We start from the raw sequence: 18629 nt of genomic DNA on the forward strand, positions 1-18629 counted from the left end.
TTGAAAAATAGCAGATATACAAGTTCACAGCACAGCACCAAGTGCCGCTGTCGGGAAAAACACATTGTGAAAATGTGTGCAAATCTTTGAATAAATGTATTTTTTAAGCGAACATTTGTAACTAACATTTTGCTTCTGCGGGGTCCCTGGAACTAAATATTTTGAGATTGGGGTCCGTGGCCAAATACATATCATTTTGGGGGTCCTTGACATGAAAATGTTTGAGCAGTGCGGCACTTGGTGCCGCGCTGTGAGCTATTTTTCAATAGTTAAAGCACAAAATAACGTGTTCCCAGTATAAATGGGTTAAACTCCCTCTCCCTATGAAGAACATTCATGGGGGGCCCACAGTGAATCCTTGTACCCAGGGCCCAGAATTTGGTGCGACGCCCCTGGAGCCTCATGCCACGTAATCATGTCTTGTGGAACTGGAGCTGTCCCTCGACAGATCACTGTGGTCCCTGTCATTATCTTATCTCTCTTTGTAACCCGCTGTAATTCCCCTCGCTCATGATTGATGATTTGGCTGTCTGATTACACCAAGACAAAACCCCATTAAGATCACCTTTCCCTTCCCGTGGCCTGACTGCTCAAGCTCAGGGTCTACATGAGATACTTTAAAACAGTGGTTACCACACTTTTCAGCTCAAGACCCGAAAGAGAAATTAGACATTTGCCCAGGACCCAAACTAGTGAAAATAGCAGATCTCCCGACGCGTCGCTTTGCACCACGTTGTGAGCTTGTAGATCAGCTATTTATTTATTTTTATTGTACAGTAGGAAAGGAAATTTAGATTTTTACTCGAGTAGTGACCCATAAAAATTGGTCCATGACCCACAATTGGGTCCTGGACCACTGTTTGGGTAACAGTGCTTTAAAAGATGTTGTTGTGTTTACTCTTCACACCCATGATGTTTATTCTCTCTGGTCCCAATGAGGATCGGGAGTGTTCACTGCTTTTGCAGCATACTGACAAGACAGGCATATAATGGTAGTAAGATACAGGTAGACTAACAGTCATGTTATGACATTTCCTTTGGAGAGAGAATATTTTACCGACACAAGCTCAACTGAACTGAATAGCAATCATCTAGATGCACCTACTGTATAACACGATGTGGAGCAAAGTGGCTGTGATCAGGACAAAAAGGAACATGGGAACAGTGGTATAAATCATTCAAATCGAGGGCCCTTCAGCCGGAGAGATCAGGTCCCGGGCTCGTCTCGCACAAATCAGATAGGTAACCTGTGCTCTTTTGAAAAGAGACAGTGAGTCCCATCTCCCCGTGCCCCAGGTGGGGACAGATGCCTCATTATGGATGCCACGGGCGGACAAAGCCGGCCCGGCACCCGATGCCCCTGCACTGGCGTTTGGTTTCCAGCGGCGACGACATGAGGCGGGCCCCGGGTTGCTGCCGGGCCGGCCTCATCTCTGACCTCAGCGAGCGCAGGTCGCTCAAAGAGTCACATTAAACTTTCAGAGGGTCCAAAGGTCCCCGTCAGGAGTGTTAACAACAGCATTGTCCCCGGCCCTCCACTGACTCAAAAGAGCCAGTGTAACAAGGCACCTATATAATGTCCCCCCGCCCCCCACCTCAAGGCCACCGTTGGCCCCCTGCGTCCACAGATAGAGTGACACAGTAAAAGTCCACCTACAGTGTGTCTTTGTGTGTGTGTGTGTGTGTGTGTGTGTGTGTGTTTGTATATACAGTATATCGTCGTGGTCGGGTGGAAACCTTGTATGTCTAAAACCGTTCGTTTCGTATTTAAAATTTTAAAAATGACGATCTACAAGTGTGCTTGTACATCTGCTATTTTCACTAGTCTTGTGCGACAGTCTTGTATGGTGAAGCAGGGCTTTACTTTACAAAAAAAAAAAAAAGTTAAACTTGGAGACAAGGTTTCTGCCTGACAGTGACGATATGAGAGAGAGAAAGAGAGAGAGAGAATGAGAAAGAAGTGCTTCTCTTTTTACTCATTTTTAATTTTTAACAGAGAGTTGGCATAATAGCAATAATACAGGAGTTATTTTGCAAGCAGTATGCGATGTCGGCAGAAGCAGCAACTGCTGAATCTGTGCCGCCTGCATCTTAAATCCTGCGTTGTAACTGGGATCTCTAGCTCCTGTCCACAGAGGATGGGATTGAGACAGCTCATAAACATTACAGTTCCATAGCATTCAAAATGAAAGAACTGTCACTGAATATTTCTCAGAAATGCTTTTTTAATGTTCATTAATTCTTTTATTTCATTTTTTTTATTTCAATATATATTTTAGCTATATTAACAAATAATACATTAATCTAAAAGGTTCAGCTATAGGACTATGCCTGTCACAATTATTACCTAATCGTCCAATCACAATTATTTGACATAATCACAATTATTTTGTCATAATCGTCATAATCGTTTCCATGTTGGAAAATCTTTTCAAACATTTTCAAAAATAGTGGAAATACAGTATGTTCTTTTTTTAAGTCTTAAGTTGTCAAATATGTCAGTCGTTTCTTTGTATATTTAGGTTATGTGTCATATCTCCCATGTGGAACTATAAAGCCTACAAGCCAAACACAAATATAATTGTCAACGACAAAAACACAATTCAATCGTTAATTTGCGATTATTTGAGTGACAATTAATCGTCATGTAAAATGTTATAATCATGCCAGCCCTATCTAGGACTAGCCTACAACTTGTGGCCCCTCAACAATGCAAGGTGTACAGTTAGGCCTTAAAAACAGAGAGTCGCATGGTCCCAGCACTCCCAGCATGAACTCTTCATTGTGCCATTATGTACATAAATATCTGCTGACATCAGTCTAAATATTCTGGAAAGTTTCACAGATCATTTATTCTTAGTTTACATAAAACAGATTACGCTTTTATTTGTTTTTAATCCACTTTTATTCAACGCACTGGCCCTAGGATACAATCTGTTGCAATTAAGGTATGATTGTCGGGTTGCATCATTTATTTTTGCAAAAACGTAGCGCCATAAAAATCACACCAGTGACATCTGTTGCAAGTACAGCCACTTCCTGTAGAGTAAAGCTGTGAGACAATAGACCTCCTACTGTTAGAACAAGGATGATTATCTGGGATTGTCAAAGATGCAATAATTCAATAACAAACTACTTTTGGAAAACAAAGAAACACCTGCTGCAGATTCTGTGAAATAATTCCCATGGCAACTGAGGTAGCAGGAAATTGTGCAAATAAAATGACGGATGACAAAAAAAGCACTCTGATTAACACATTTGCAGACATATAATACAAATGTAACCAATACATTGTCTTTACCCTTTTTCATCCACTGTCCCATTTAGGGATGGGACGATATGAAAATATCATATCACGATTATTATTAAAAGGAATCGCGATTTACGATATTATCACGATAACCATTATCCTGGGGCGGAACATTTGCCAAAAAATAGCAGATCTACAAGCTCACAACGCGTAGTTTTTTGGCAAAGACATTTGATAGCATGACAAAAAGACTGTATCAAGTACATATAATATAAATACCTTTTACCAATAGACGATTTAAGTGGTAGGCTATCGGATATGCAGCTCGGCAAATAAAAGGTGAATTGATGCCAGTGCATGACGGAGGACGATATCACGATAAATTAAATCTCCATGGTACGATTATCGAGAGTGTTTTATCACAATAAACGATAATATCGCGTATTGTCCCATCCCTAGTCCCATTAAAACAAAACATAAAAAGTAGGATTTACAAAGCGGAATGTAGGCTACCTGATGGCACTTGCCCAGCCTGATACAAATTACATTTTACAAGTAGATAAAAAGATAAGGCATATTAACAGGCAGCTGCAATTACCTTCTCCAGTATCATTCACTTCAGCACACAGTCTGCAGCCTGAGCTACCACTTTACAAACGCCAAACAGTTAAACATAAAAGGCACAAGGAGGATCACCTGGCAAACAAACATGGCTTTGCTACCCTCTAGTGGGTATTTGCAGAATTCACAGCACGCAATTCAATTCCACATTTTCACAACATGAAATCTCTTTATGTACGGCTCTATCTGAGTCAGAAGCCTAATTTTAGAAGTCTGGTCAAGAATGGAATTATGGTGACATTTTCCTGTGATTGTGTTTCTAGACTGACAACAAAATTACTGACTGACTGACATGAATTTCTCCATGAATTGAGTACAGAAGGACCCCAATGTAAACAAGCCATTGAGCTTTCATGGGTTTAAATCCTATTAGTCGACATTGTATCCGAACTGTACTGTCTTGTGTTGTGCTTATGCGAAGTCACTGGACTTTACCCTTTCCTGGTGTTCAACAAATGCTCAATATTATAATGAAAGTACAGTAAGCCATAAAAATCCTGCAATTACTTTTACATGGATTATTGAGGATTTCAGGCGTTTGTACAACACATACAGTAGTTAAAAAGCATGTGCAGTGTCACAACAGTGACAGATGCCAACATGCTTGTGTCATTGTTTTTGATGGTTGTCCTAGTTAGTATGTTGCAGTTAACAACTAGCCTGGTGGGCCATCCCTCATACTGCGTTCACTCATTCCTCCTTCCCACAGCATGAGGTCTGGACTTCAGCAGATAGGCACTGAGTATGAGAAGTTGACCCCGATCATTTTCTGATCAGGGCCAATCAGTGACTGCGTTTCAACTGCTGTCCGCACAACAAGTGAAAAGCTTCCCCTGATTGGTCCATGTGTAGATGGTGACGTAGATGCTTGCTGCAGCATTTTCAAACAACATGTGTAACAGTTAACGCTGAAACAATAAAACAAGCAATAAGTGAAGTTAGTACTGCTCTGCTGTACTACGCAACCTTATGTACAGGTTTATGTGTAGGGCATCTGAGTCAGTTAATGACATCATTGCTATTATAACGGACCCTACACGCAGTTCTGTCAGGTTTTCATCTAGACTGTGGAACCATTGGTGCACATGTCTGTACGTCAGAAACTGAATTTTTGGGTTTGGTGCTTTGTGCCTTTATTTAGAATTTTGTATTACTTGTTCTTGTATTGTTTTATTACTTGTTCTTGTATTGTTTTATTGTATTGTGACTGATATGGATCTTCCTGGGTCTGAAATAAAGATTGAATTGAATTGAATTGAATTATTTCAGAGTTGAAATCAATTATAACAATTAAAAAGGAACAGGAGTATGCGCTAGCGGAGTTCATCGGCCGAAAATACGTGTTTGTTTGCGGTTCTTCCGACTGGCTGAGAGATGTTTTGCTACGCTGATTGGTTAGAGGAGTCTGTCTGTCAAGGCAAGTACTCCCGCCCACTTTTCAAGCTGCCTATAGTCCAAAGTCCAGACTCATATTGTGGGAAGGAACGAGTGAGTGAATGCACAGTATGAGGATGGCTGGCCAGCCAGGCTAGTTAACAACAGCAAGAAGCAGAAGCTGGAGCAGTCTTTTGCAACTATGCCTACTGTGTCCAGTAGCTCCCTCTGGACTTTTCCAGGAGAGTTGAGAGGTGGTGGATTAATGCAAGTGCTCTTTTGGAGAAAGAGCGCAGAAATATTGCAACAATGGCTGTGGTAGAAGCGGTAGAACTGTGAAACGCATCTGACAAAATAGATCCTAATGATGACTATATCTCTGCTGTCGGGCCAAAACCTCCTAACTCCAAAATGTTCATTTTCGGGAAGATGAGCTCAAGTGGAGTAAGGAGGTTTTGACTGAAGGGCTTTTTACTACTTTTCATTGGTTAAATATTATTTTAACCAACACTCACACACTAGGTAAAGGGTGTTCAATAGCCCTGATTTATCCCAAAAAATGACAGTGACGATATACAGTACAAGTCCATTGGAGGTACAAAAATCTAAATGATGATCTTTTTAAAATTCTCTTTAGAAAATACAGTTTGAGTACAATGGAACATAACATTATAAAAATAACAGAATAAGACTAAATAGTGATGAATGCTGTGTGTGCATTCGGACCTTGGTGAAGGTAGGGTTGCAAAGCATCTGAAAACTCTTCTGTGAAGGGAATTCCCTTCACAGAAAATTGTGCGAAGGGAACTAAAACTCGGATTTTGGGAATGTACACAATTTTGATAGAAATCACATTAATCACATACTAATTTACAAAAAAACGTATCAGTACGTATTTTCAGCATGCCTTTGAGTGCATACTAAATAGTATGTCTCACTTCAGACATGCTACGGAATGTTAAGAAAGTGCCCCATCTGGTGACAAAGCAGAGGTACTACACATTAAACCCTTGCCACTGGGAAGCTACTGCATTATTACAACTTTAGTAGCAGTGTAGTGTCTACTGTTACATACCTAAACAAATGTATGTTCTGGATCCTGTTTGGGGACACTCATACCAATGGCACGCATCAGACTGACCAATGATACAGTTAAAACAAATTGGCCATGTAGGCAAAAACTTGACTCTTTGAGCCTGACACCGAAACATCCTCAACACGTGCTGTGCATGGTGAAGATGCTGATTGTGAATGGGACTCATGCCTCATCTTCACAATCATCTTAGGACAGTGTTTCTCAACCACTGTGCCTGGGGAGCTTTGGTGTGCCCCTGAGAAGGTTCAAGTGTGCCCCTTGAAACTGCTTGAAAGCCAGTATTGTATTTATCATTTTAAAAATGATTTAAACTAGTGAAAACAGCCGATCTACAAGCACACAACGCCTCGCGGTGCGAGGCGTTGTGTGCTTGTAGATCTGCTGTTTTCACTACTGTTGCGCGACAGCCTTGTATGCTGAAGCAGGGCTTTACTTTGCGAAGAAACGTACAAATTTGAAACTTGGAGATACAAGGTTTCTTCCCGACAGTGACAATATTTACACCCCTGTATTATGTTGGTGTACCCATGGATTCTTGGGACATGAAAAGTCCCAAGAATGTGCCCATGCATGTGCCCATGCAGAAAATAGGTTGAGAAACACGGTCTTAGGAAATGGCGGCCTGGGGGGGAGAATTTAGGGAATGTTTTTGTAGTTTATTGTTAAATGAGTCAACTATAATGTCATTCTAGTTAACCTCGATAAATGAGGCATCCTTATCTGATGGCCAAGGAGAGGTCAGCGAGGCCTCGGAATCCTTTTTTTTCTTTTTCGCATTCCCAGAATTTTGCAACCCTACCTGTGTGTGTCATTCCTTGTGTTCCTCTTTGAATCCGCGTAGAAAGAGGTAGGAGAACACCGTTGTGTTCAGAGCAAACTGGATGAAACCGAAGGAGGAAAAGCCGTAGTTTTCGAACAGGAAGCCACCGATGGTTGGTCCAACGGTGCGAAGCAGAGACTGCTCAGAGGCGCACAACCCCAACATGGTTCCTGTGTGCAGGGAGAAACCAGTTTACACAATTCATTACACAAATCGTTTCAACACTACATTTTATGTATAAACTAGGGGTTGTCAAAACTCTTTTTAAAGGGGGCCACATTAGAAAATATAATACTTAAAACACCCAAGGGCCGGCAACATCTCCTCACATAATGTATCTTCGGACCATAACAAAGTCACATACAGATCAATCTCAGAAAATGTGAATATTTTGTAAAAAAAAAAAAGCATTGCAGATGCCATAGCACCCCAAATCATAACTGACTTCGGAAACTTCCCACTGGACTTCAAGCAACTCTGAATTCAGAAGGTTGACATTTATTTAATATAAATTCTTGTTTTGAGTGGTCTCATGTAATATTGTAATATTTTGAAATATGGACTTCATGAGGAGTATGCCATAAAAATCTAAATTTTAACAAAAAAAAGTTTGGAATAATTCACTGAATGTGCAATGTATCTAGAATATATGAAAGTTTCAAGAAATATATGAATGCTTCAAGAATATTTACTTTACTTTCAAATTTTCGCATTTAAATTATTTTATTTTACTATCGTCAACAATATTTAATAATATCAATGGTCTTTTGTCAGGTGTGTGTGCTCTGAACAAAACACACATAACTCCTTATTTCACATTACCAAACCAGACGTACAAAGTAAAAAAATACAATAAAATAGCCTTTCTTTGACCCCTTCAGAATGAGACAACAGGGAACAAAGAATCCTAACAAACTATACTATAAAATATTCTTGTTTGACATTGCTGGCGGGCCGTTTATAATACAATTTAGGAATTAAGCCGCGGGCCGTATAAAATTCGTCCTCTGGAGGGCACCGGCTGATTCGTGTCTGGTAACACAAGGCTAGCTCACATCTAGAGGCTAGCTCACATCTAGAGGCCGCCTGCCTCTACTGCCGATCCGACCAATATGTCAGCCATAGGTTCGTTCATAAAACCTCTCCCTCCTCAAGATGCCCCAATGCAATTTTGCAATTGGAAATGTAGCTGACAGTGGACATTGACAGCTAAACGAATCCAGTCTATATGAATAGATCCTTCTCTCCAGAAGAAAACAGATAGTGTTGTGTTTATCACAGCCCACAGTAACATACAATAACCTTACTTAGATGCATCGATTCTCATCCCGAGAACAAAATGACAAAGCCCTGCAATGGGTTAGCCCGTTTCCCCCCCAACAATGCCAGGCAGAATGTCCACCTCAATCATTTTCTTCAGCTTTGCCAGCTGACAACGGTTCTCAAACGGTATAGATTAGCACTGTGATTTTACACTGTTAACTCTTTGCCGTCCGAAATAGAATGGTTGTTGGTAGATTAGCCGTGAAATTTCTATTATTATATTATGATCTGAACCGCATTCATTTTACCAGACATCCAGCGCTATATCACGTGGTCTTCATCCCCCATTACCATACCGCGATCCCCCGTTGTATACTCACCCCAGTTCCCAATGAAAAACTCAATCTGCATTGGCTTAGAGTGGGAGATTCGGCTGACGCATCATGTCCCCGTGCGTTTCGCGTGCGCGATCCGTTCACGTAAATGTCCCCTCAAATAATCCACGTGTGACTCAAGAGTAGAACTGAAAAGTTTCGCTAGCATAGCCCCCAGCACGGCTGCAGTAGAAGCACTCGTGTACAGACAGTAACCGAATGGGGGAAGGTGCCTTGGAGAAGGAAAGGGCCATGACATCACTTCTGCTTCATGTCAGACCAGCCATGAGCTATCGATGCACAAGTGGTGACTAGGGAAGGTTAGACGATCGCCGATTTTCGGATGAAAATCATTTATTTCGGTAAATACGGGAAAGTACGGGAAAAGACGAGCGGCTGAGACCCCCCCCCCCCTAGGAAGTCCGATATAGTACGGTTTTAATATTAAGGGGCTCCCCGTGGCTTGGAAAGTGTTAATGATACCATATTACCCAGTATACATGGGTTACATACAGTACATACAGTATACATATATCCTTATCCTGTACAGTATGTGGGTCAGACTGTGTGGTTGGCCCAGAACTACATTTTTCTTTTGTTCTTTTTGGCCAGACATCTAGACTTCATTGTTTTGTAGAGTGTCTCTGCTGCCTGTATGGTGGCACTAGGCACCGTGTGGATAGAGAAGGATCTTGCTCCATCTAAAGCCAGGCAGGGTACTCTGAAATAACTACATTTGATTCTCACTCAGCCCACCTGCCTAATGCTGAGTGTGCGAGAATTGTGGAGTTGGGATGGCTGGCTTATGGCTGGCTATCGGTTAAACAAAACCTTTTCTGCCATTGCAGCACCATGGCAATGGCAAGCCAGCCTGGCTCAGATGTCTTTAAAAAGGTAAGGTTAGTGTGAGCTTCATCTGTTGTTGCAAGGCTATGAAAATACTGAAAGGACACATTCTACACCATATCATGCACCATATATGCACTGGCAGGCAAACTGGAGCCGGAAGTTCAATGGAATGTATTAACGTCAATGAAAGCCTGATGGACAAGCTTATGAATAAACAATATTTCTTAATGTTGGCGACCTTTGACAGATAATCTGTCAAGACAAGGAATAGCGTGTTCCTTCCACGCACTACGTCTATCGGGGAAACCCCACCTGTCGGGTGATAAGGAGCGGCCCGATCACTCCTCATGCATTGAAGGAAGCATGGAAGCAACCTTACACAGCTTAGTTTTGTTCCAAGGGCCGTTTCTAACAAATGGGGGCTCGACTTTCAGGACATTTATGGACCTCTGTTATCGTATTTCCTAGACTCGTTGTTGTTTCATTACCTTGTGGTCGGTGGGTTTTGGGCAGTAAATAATGCCCAAAACAGCTGGTTACCGGTAACCAATTTATTAATAGCGGTTAAACGGTAACGGTTAACTGTTATCCCTAGAGTGTATAGATCCAGGTTGCTTCTCGTTTCAATAATAGCTTATCAATGTGACCCCTCATCTGGGTAATGAAACCTTTTCTATCCAATAACACAGTGAAGAGAAAGATGCTTCGCTTCTATACAGGGTGCAGAAACACCCTTTAGTGGTTTAAACGTGTATCTTACCAGTATCAGAAGGAGGAACATGCTTGGTGAGCATGCTGTCAGTGACCACGTTGAATATAATGAGAGACAACATCATGGGTACGGCTATGAAGCAGAACTGGAAGACATTTTGTGTAAAGGCCTGCCAGGAGGGAGAGATGAAGAGCAATACATTTAGGATTATACAACGCTGAACCCACTCTGATTTCTGTCATTAACCTCTTAAGGCCTGTCCATAGTCTCTCCGAAAACCGAACCTTTCGTCGGAAAGGGTCCGGTTCGACAACAAAATGACGTCACTCGCGACTTCTGAAAAGCATTACACCGAATTAGAGTTCGGAAATCTGCACGTCGGAAAGTCGGAAGTCCACAGTCCACAGTATGGACAGGCTTTTAGAATCTTAGATTAATAGATTACATACAATATAGTGTATCAAAATGTTTGTCTAAAGGGAAACACACACCGGAGGCGCAGGCGGCGCAGACGCGGGGCGTGTCAAAACATACGCTGCGCGTCAAAACATACGCCCCCCATGTATTTTCAATTAACTAACCCACACTGGTGGCATCAGACACGTGCAGGCGCCTTGCCTGCCGCGCCGATACGCCACTGTTCTATTTTTCACGCATTGCCGTGCAATGAAAATGTTCTCCCCACCAGGGGAAATGGATGCGTCGCGTGGCAGTGCACCGCATCCAGTTGGTGTTACCGCGCGGCACTTCACGCACGTCAATACTGTGACACGCCGCTGCGCAGCCGCCCGCGTCCAGTGTGTGTTCCCCTTGAAAGTAGTAATAAATAATAATATAGTGCCTTTCAAAACAGAGGACATAATATGATTGTGTGTGTGTGTGCGTGCGTGCGTGTGTGCAGAGATATACCTGTGCCAGTCCCACCATAGATGAGAGGCCGATGGAGAACAGCAGCAGTGACCACTCAGAGTATCTGCTTGTAAGACGACCAACCACTCCTCCCTGAATGAACTGAACACATAAACACATGTCTCAATATCACTTCAGTGGAACCACTTAAGCCCTCTATACTTATTAAGACCACCAAAACTCCTTACCAAGAATAGCAGATCTACAAGCTCACAAGCTCGTAGATCAGGCTGTAGATCAGGCACACACGCCACACAGGTAATAAATTATAAGCAAAAGTCATAGCAGATACTCAGGTGCCTTTGCAAGGATCCTACTTCTACATTAGATGTGTGTTGTGTGTGTACAGTATTTATATATATTTATGTACTTGCAATTTCCTTTGTATGGACATACAGTAAATAAAGTGGTGTGTGTGTGTGTGTGTGTGTGTGTGTGTGTGTGTGTGTGTGTGTGTGTGTGTGTGTGTGTGTGTGTGTGTGTGTGTGTGTGTGTGTGTGTGTGTGTGTGTGTGTGTGAATTGGGCTTCCAAAGTGTCTTAGACGTCCGCTGAAAAAGGCCCCATTTATAATTGAGTAATGTCTTAATTTTTAGAACGTTTTTATTTTATTTTAAATACCAAAAAAAAATATTGTTCCACTTACCATTTGTAACATGCCAAAGTAGGCCATCAAATATCCATTCTGTTGAGATTCCAGTTCAAAGACGTTTATTGCAATTATGGAGAACATGACTTGAAAGATCCCTAAGAAGAGAGATACCGGAAGTATGTTTATGCCTTTTTATTTTACAGTTATATCAGGAATTCTTACAGTAGTTCTTTGCCTTCTATTCTTTGAGACACACATACAGGTATTTGGAGGCGTGGCCGAGTCTGGCTGAGATATATGTTTCTGTACTAGTTCAAAACTATTAATAAGTATCATAGTGTGTGGATGAAAAAGGAAGACGGAATGTCCACATATTTGTTTTTCAGGCACAATAGCAGCAACCTGACCAGAACATTACACATGCAAGGCTCCATGCATAACTGTAGTCCCAAGTTTCCAGAAGGTGGCATACTTGTTTCATTTTCTCATAGCTTAATGTGATTGGCTAGATTTGAACACATACAGTATGACATCTTCACATGCATTTCCAGTTCAAATCTGCTGCAGAACCAATCAAACAAAGCTGCGGGCAACTGAACCAGAACAGGAAACAGGTTTGCCACTTCTGGAAACCTGGAACTACAGTTGTATTCTATTCTATCAATTAATAGTTTGCTATATTAATTCATAAGAAAACCACTTGCAAAACATAATTATTATTCACTCTTGTGTTTGGAAACCTGAACATTTTCAAGCGTTAGTTAAATATAATTTACAGTAAAGACTTCACTGTAAAACTCACCTGATGGAAGGCCTGAGATTGTCTTCACAGTGAATGTTCTCGCCACACCAGGATACTTCATTAGTCTTGTGATTTCCCCCAGATTGAATACTGACTTGGCATTTTTATCTCCTGCAGTCGATTTATCTGCCAAGAACAAAATTAAGAGACAACATTTAACCAACTGTAGGTTTTTGTTGTTGTTTTTAGCAAGAAATGTGGAACTTACTAAGACGGTATGGGGTTTGAAAAACAAGGCTCACAATTATTTGTCACAAATCCATCTATTGGACAACAAAATACAATTTAGCAATTGTCACTCTCTCACCACTAAGCCTAGAGATAAAGTACTGTATATTGTCACTGTCGGGCAGAAACCCTGTATCTCCAAGTTTCAAATTTGTATGTTTTTTCGCAAAGTAAAGCACTGCTCCATCATACAAGGCCATCGCACAAAAGTAGTGAAAACAGCTGATCTACAAGCACACAACGCCTCGCGATGTGAGGCGTTGTGTGCTTGTAGATCGGCTGTTTTCACTAGTTTAAATCATTTTAAAAATTATAAATACAAAACAAACGGTTTTGGACATACAAGGTTTCCACCCGACAACGACAATATGCTTTTTGTAAAGGACAGTGAGAAGTCCAATCCAATCCCCTGAGAGTTACTGTAAGCATTTTTGTTATTCCTGAAACCCATGGCCATGTTTGCTGTAGCAGCCAAAACGGTGCCTTACTCTCTGAGCTGTTCTGTTGAGCTTGTGATTTTGTGCTTTTTGGGATCAAATTTAGAACCAGCATTAAATTGACGAGACTCCCAACAGCACCAACACTTGCAGAAAACTTCTCCCTGGGAAAGTTAAATCAAAATTACAAAGACAAGATGGGAAAAAAAGATCAGTCATATAAAAAAGGGCAGGTCCATTTTGTCAAAAAAAACTAGAGGGAGCATAAACGTGAAGACAAACTAAAAGGATTTTAATCTTTCTGGACAGAATGTAACAACGCCTTTGGCCAAAAGGAGATTGCAACACATAATAGATAAAATGCCACCTTGACAAAGTCTGTGATCTACCGGGCACATTTTCTAGTTTTTAAAAATTAAAATAATTTAGTCATTCAGTAATTCAGCAATGGAATAGAGTGAGGCTTTAGCAAAAATACATGAACACAACCAAAATATTGAACTTGTCCAATACTCACCCATAATGTGTGGTTAGAGTACCACCTAATGTGGCGCCAGAGATCATACCAATGCCAAAACACAGACCAATTTTGGCCAACGCGTTTGCCCGGTTTGCTGGCTCTGTGAGGTCTGCTACTATCATCTGAGCACCTGGAACAAGTGGAACGGGGAGAGAGTATTTAGGCTATTGTACAATATGAGTATCCAACAATTACAATCAAACTTCATGTCGGTAGAGAAAAATCACCACCACCACCACCACCATCATCATCATCATCATCATCATGATAATAAACATACTGTAGAAAGGTAAACGCCTTCTCCGGCTCTGGGCATAAAAAAGGGAATTCTGAGGCACGCTTCTGCGTGCGTCACAGAAACAGAAGTTTGGTCAATTGTAGGGCTGTCATAATTATTATATTCAGATATTTTCAAAGATTTTCAAAAATAGTGGAAATAGCAGATCTATGAGCTTGTAGATCGACTATTTCCACTATCAATGTTCAGTGATGTTACTAGGTTTTCAATGTAATGGGTCCCGGGACCCACAGGTGGTCATTCAAATGGGTCCCAGAAAAGTTGAGCGCTGTGAGCTTGTAGATCGGCTATTTTCAAAATGTTTGCCTATTTCTTATATTTATTTTACAATTTATTTTTACAATTTTTAAGCATGAAGTTGTCAAATAATTATGTCAGTCATTTCTTTGTATATTTAGGTTATGTGTCATATCTGCCATGTGCAACTTCAAAGCCTACAAGCCAAACAAAACGACAACGACAAAAACACAATTCATTCGTTAATCATAATTATTTGAGTGACAATTAATTGTCACCTAATGACTCACAGGCACAGCTCTAGTCAATTGGGTATCTTGTGCTATTCAACTGGGTATGTTGCACTGTCCAACTGAATAGGTGGTGTCGTGAAACGGCACAGGTGGTGTCTGTAACTGTATAGTTGGTGTTTTGTAACTGAATACTTTTGTAACTGGAAAGGTGGTGTCTTATACTTGGACCAGTGATATTTGGTTCACCGGGCAGTTGGTATGTAACCGGACAGGTGGCGCCGGACCGGTATGTAAACTGGACAGATGGTGCATGCAACTGGATAGGCTACAGTACAATTTGGTGCCTCATAGATTTATTGACGGCGTTCACACTCTGTGTGTGAGAGACTTCCATATATGGGCATAAAAGACAGGTACAAACACACAGATGCACCATGCATTTACAGATAGTTGGTTAAATGACACTTACCAGGTAAACCATGCATGAAGATTGCAGGAAGTTTTTGGATGAATAGCATGGCAGGACTCTCTGCTATTACTAGTAACACAAAAAACACAGTGGATGCAGCATAGGATAGCGACAATGCTGCCCGTGCCCCAAAGATGTCTGCAAATCTGCAAAACACAAAATAAAAATACTGATTTTTCCAAACGCACACACACGCGCACGTATAAGAGGGTTAAGGTTGGGGTGAGGGTCATGGTCATCATCAGTAAAAATAACAACCAAACTTTACTCACCTTCCAAAGATTGGACCCCCAAGCAGTTGAATTACACCAACCAAGGTTTGCAAATAACCAAACCACAGAGTATCAAAGCCAAGTCGCTTGGCCAAATACTGTTAAAAGAAAGAGAGGAATTGATCAACGAGATGAACTACCATGCTTATAGTATAGTCTATCTTCTAATCCGTCATTTACTGTCATTCTGACACTGGAACGGATACACTGTAATTACACAACCACATCCGGTGCCCCCAAACTTAATTAGGTTAGATGTATTATTGAATACTTTATTAACAGGTTTGTTAACAGTATTATGTAGTAGAGTCAAGGGTTATGATAAAAGGATAACACAAAGAGCCCCAGGGGGCTTGTTCCCATTGTTCAACTCAATTCCTCAGTAATACTGTACATATACAGTCCTACATCCCATACAATACAACAGAATACAGTATTGGCAGAAAACTCAGTAGAATCAACAGGTATATTTGAAGAGAAAGGAAGGGTGGGGGCAGAGGATGCTACAGCCAAGGAGTTAAAGGAGGAGTTAAAGGAGTAAGGAGTTTTGAGGTCAGCCCTCCTTTTAGTTTAGTGTTGAGTTTGGGTAGGGAGTCGATATCTTTAAAGGGTTTTGGTAGGTCTCTCCTACCATTAAAGAAGTTGAGTCCTGAGGGTGAGGCGGCTGAGGCCTATTTGGTCTGGCTACATTTATTTGGATAGCACAGTACAATGTGACAGGAAACGAGACGGGAGAGACGGGGAATGACACAAAGCAAAGGCAGTCGGGCTCGGGAATCCATTAGACCCCATGTGGTATGTGCTTTCACCACTGACAGGCCATTGGTGCCCCGGCGCTAACAGTTTGTTCTGAGAGATCTGTAGTTTTGATTTTAGTGCCATTGAGATGTTAGTGAACCAAGAGGTCAAGCGTATTAGATTTGAGTGCCCAGTCATCTCCAGTGCCCATCTCGTTTTATTGCCCAGTCTTCTCCAGACCTGTGTCATCTGTATTAGTGCACAGTTTTCCTCAGAGCCCACTTTGTTTAAGTGCCCTGCCCACTAGTATTCCACTGTGAACGTTCCCTTACCCAAGGGCTAATATTATTATCAGTCAAAAAACACTATTCTTGTCCAGTCTCTCGCAATGTTCATATTATATCATACTTATTACTGTGTAAGTGTGTGTCTAGTTTAACCTTTGGACAAGTCAGGTACGTATGTGTGCGTGCATGCGTGCGTGTGTGTGTGTGTGTGTGTTAAAATAGGCACATCAGGTTGAAAGTGGTACAGATTCGTTTTTTACAATTTCCCTCTGTGGCCATGGTTCACATGACAGGAAATGACAGTCATGTAATGTTCCTGGTTATTTGGAACAGAGTGTGCACAAACTATCCAGTCCTGATCCTGACATAGTAAACCCTAAAAATAATCATTCATAACTTGTTGTATAGAAGCCTAAATAATAATGCAATAAAACGTAGGCCCTATCGCAATCATTTTGTGGTTGTCACAAAATCCTAAGGCACACATTTTGGAGGTCACTCAAGAGTCAAGACATTAACAGGCTATATTGTTTGCTGATGGGGCATGGAACACTCCAGGCTAAAACGTCTGGAAACCATGTCAGATAGTCTTTTGTTTGTTTGTTTGCTTGTTTGCTTGCTTCAGTTGCTTGTAAGTTGTGTGTGCAGACTGTGCACTGTAGGCCTACCTGCATCGTGTGTATCTGAGCTTGAACATCTGGTCCAGAGGTTTAAGTTATAGACAATTGGAGACTATTATTAAAGCGAATAGTTGCCTACTATATGTTATTGTATTTTTGCCCAGCTATTTACGTATAAAAAAATGACTCGTTTCCAACTGACAGATGTTGGCTGGTGGTCCTTGTTTTGAATTTGGCAGTGACACAGCTGTCAAAAAAAGTGCCCCCACTGTGAGGTTCCAAACGGTTTGATGGATTGATTGATTGATTGATTGATTGAAGAATGTATTAGAAGTTTGCATAGGAAAAAGTACAGTTTCATGACAGTACAAATCACTGGTACAAGGTCAACTAAAGGGAGATCCTATAGTAAGCTTTTCTCTTCTGCTTATTTACACAGGAACCACTTTAGGATACCATCAATTATAAAAGCAGAAACATAAGAATAAACGCATTTTCTTTTTAAAATAAACAGAAGAAGCACATACAATACAGTGTAAAATGTGAGGTGAGTATTAGCCTATTAACAAGTTTCTAGGCTAAAAAAAAACCTTAAAAACAGGTGTTATTTGACATGAGCGGTTGGTTGATGGTCACACTTACAGGAGTCACAGACATCTGCAGGAACATCCATGTCACATCCAGGGTGGCGATCACATAAGTGGCGTAAATCACTCTGCTGCGACTGGACTCGCTGCTCTGCGGAGCTGCTGCTTTCCCGGACATATTTATTTCCCTCACAGCCGAGCTGACCGAGACGATATGAGAAACTTCAAGTTCGCCCTACGCGTGTGGACGAGATCCAACTCGTTTTAGGTGTTTCCAAACAATGAAGCAGGCATTCCTTGGTCAGGTGAACTTTCACATCCTAGTCCACTGTGCACTTTGATACTGTTTAATAAGGGGGCGTTACCAATGGTAAAGTCCAGAGGATCCATAGCCTGAAAGGATGCCCTCTGATTGGCCCTCCTTTGGTTGTCATAGGCAACCACTCACCAACAGTGGTTTTCAACCAGTGGTCCTTGGACCACCAGTGGTCCTTGAGGGGGTTCCAGGTGGTCCCCAGCTAAATGACGGAGAGCTGGTATTAAAGTCCAAATGGACCCTTATAGCTATCTTTAACTCTTGAGAGTGTAAAATGAAACTCTCAAGAGATACATTGTTAAACATACATAATTAGGCGAAGTTTGGGGCATGCATGAGAGGCTAAATCTCATCAAAAGGTGGTCCGTGGCTTAAATAATGGTCCTTGATATGAAAAAAGGTTTGAAAAAATATTATATTACGGTATATAAAAAAAATCATATTATTCTGCCTTTGAAACATTTCAAAAGTTTTATGACAGACTCACTGTGCAGAATTTAAATTGTTTCACTGATTATCAGAATTTAAATTATTTCTGTGGTTATCAAGAACTGTGAAATACATATTTGTTCAAGAATATGAAGGCTATTATTTTGCCTTTTCCTTTGGTTTAACATCTGTCATGAATGGGCTATTTATTTTGAAGGCTGATAAGGATATTCTACCGGAAGTGTGTTCCATTATTTTGTAGTAGCATCACCATTCTCTCTCCTCCTTTGTGTCAGCT

The 18629-nt window shown here is 41.2% G+C and overlaps 1 protein-coding gene across 1 annotated transcript; it reads right to left on the reverse strand.

Annotated features, from left to right (window-relative positions):
- Positions 1-6745: 6745 nt before the first annotated feature.
- Positions 6746-17907, reverse strand: slc67a1 (solute carrier family 67 member 1). The gene is made up of 10 exons (XM_080729733.1): positions 17642-17907; positions 15355-15452; positions 15083-15228; positions 13843-13975; positions 13377-13489; positions 12661-12786; positions 11913-12013; positions 11269-11370; positions 10408-10528; positions 6746-7331 (listed from the first exon to the last, which is right to left on the reverse strand). Exons 1-10 carry the CDS (start codon positions 17762-17764, stop codon positions 7150-7152), a joined length of 1245 nt encoding a protein of 414 aa, XP_080585859.1. The 5' UTR covers positions 17765-17907; the 3' UTR covers positions 6746-7149.
- Between the last annotated feature and the right edge of the window lie 722 nt (positions 17908-18629).

This window comes from Nannobrachium achirus (assembly GCF_963921795.1).
Source record: "Nannobrachium achirus genome assembly, chromosome: 7".
NCBI lineage: Eukaryota > Metazoa > Chordata > Actinopteri > Myctophiformes > Myctophidae > Nannobrachium > Nannobrachium achirus.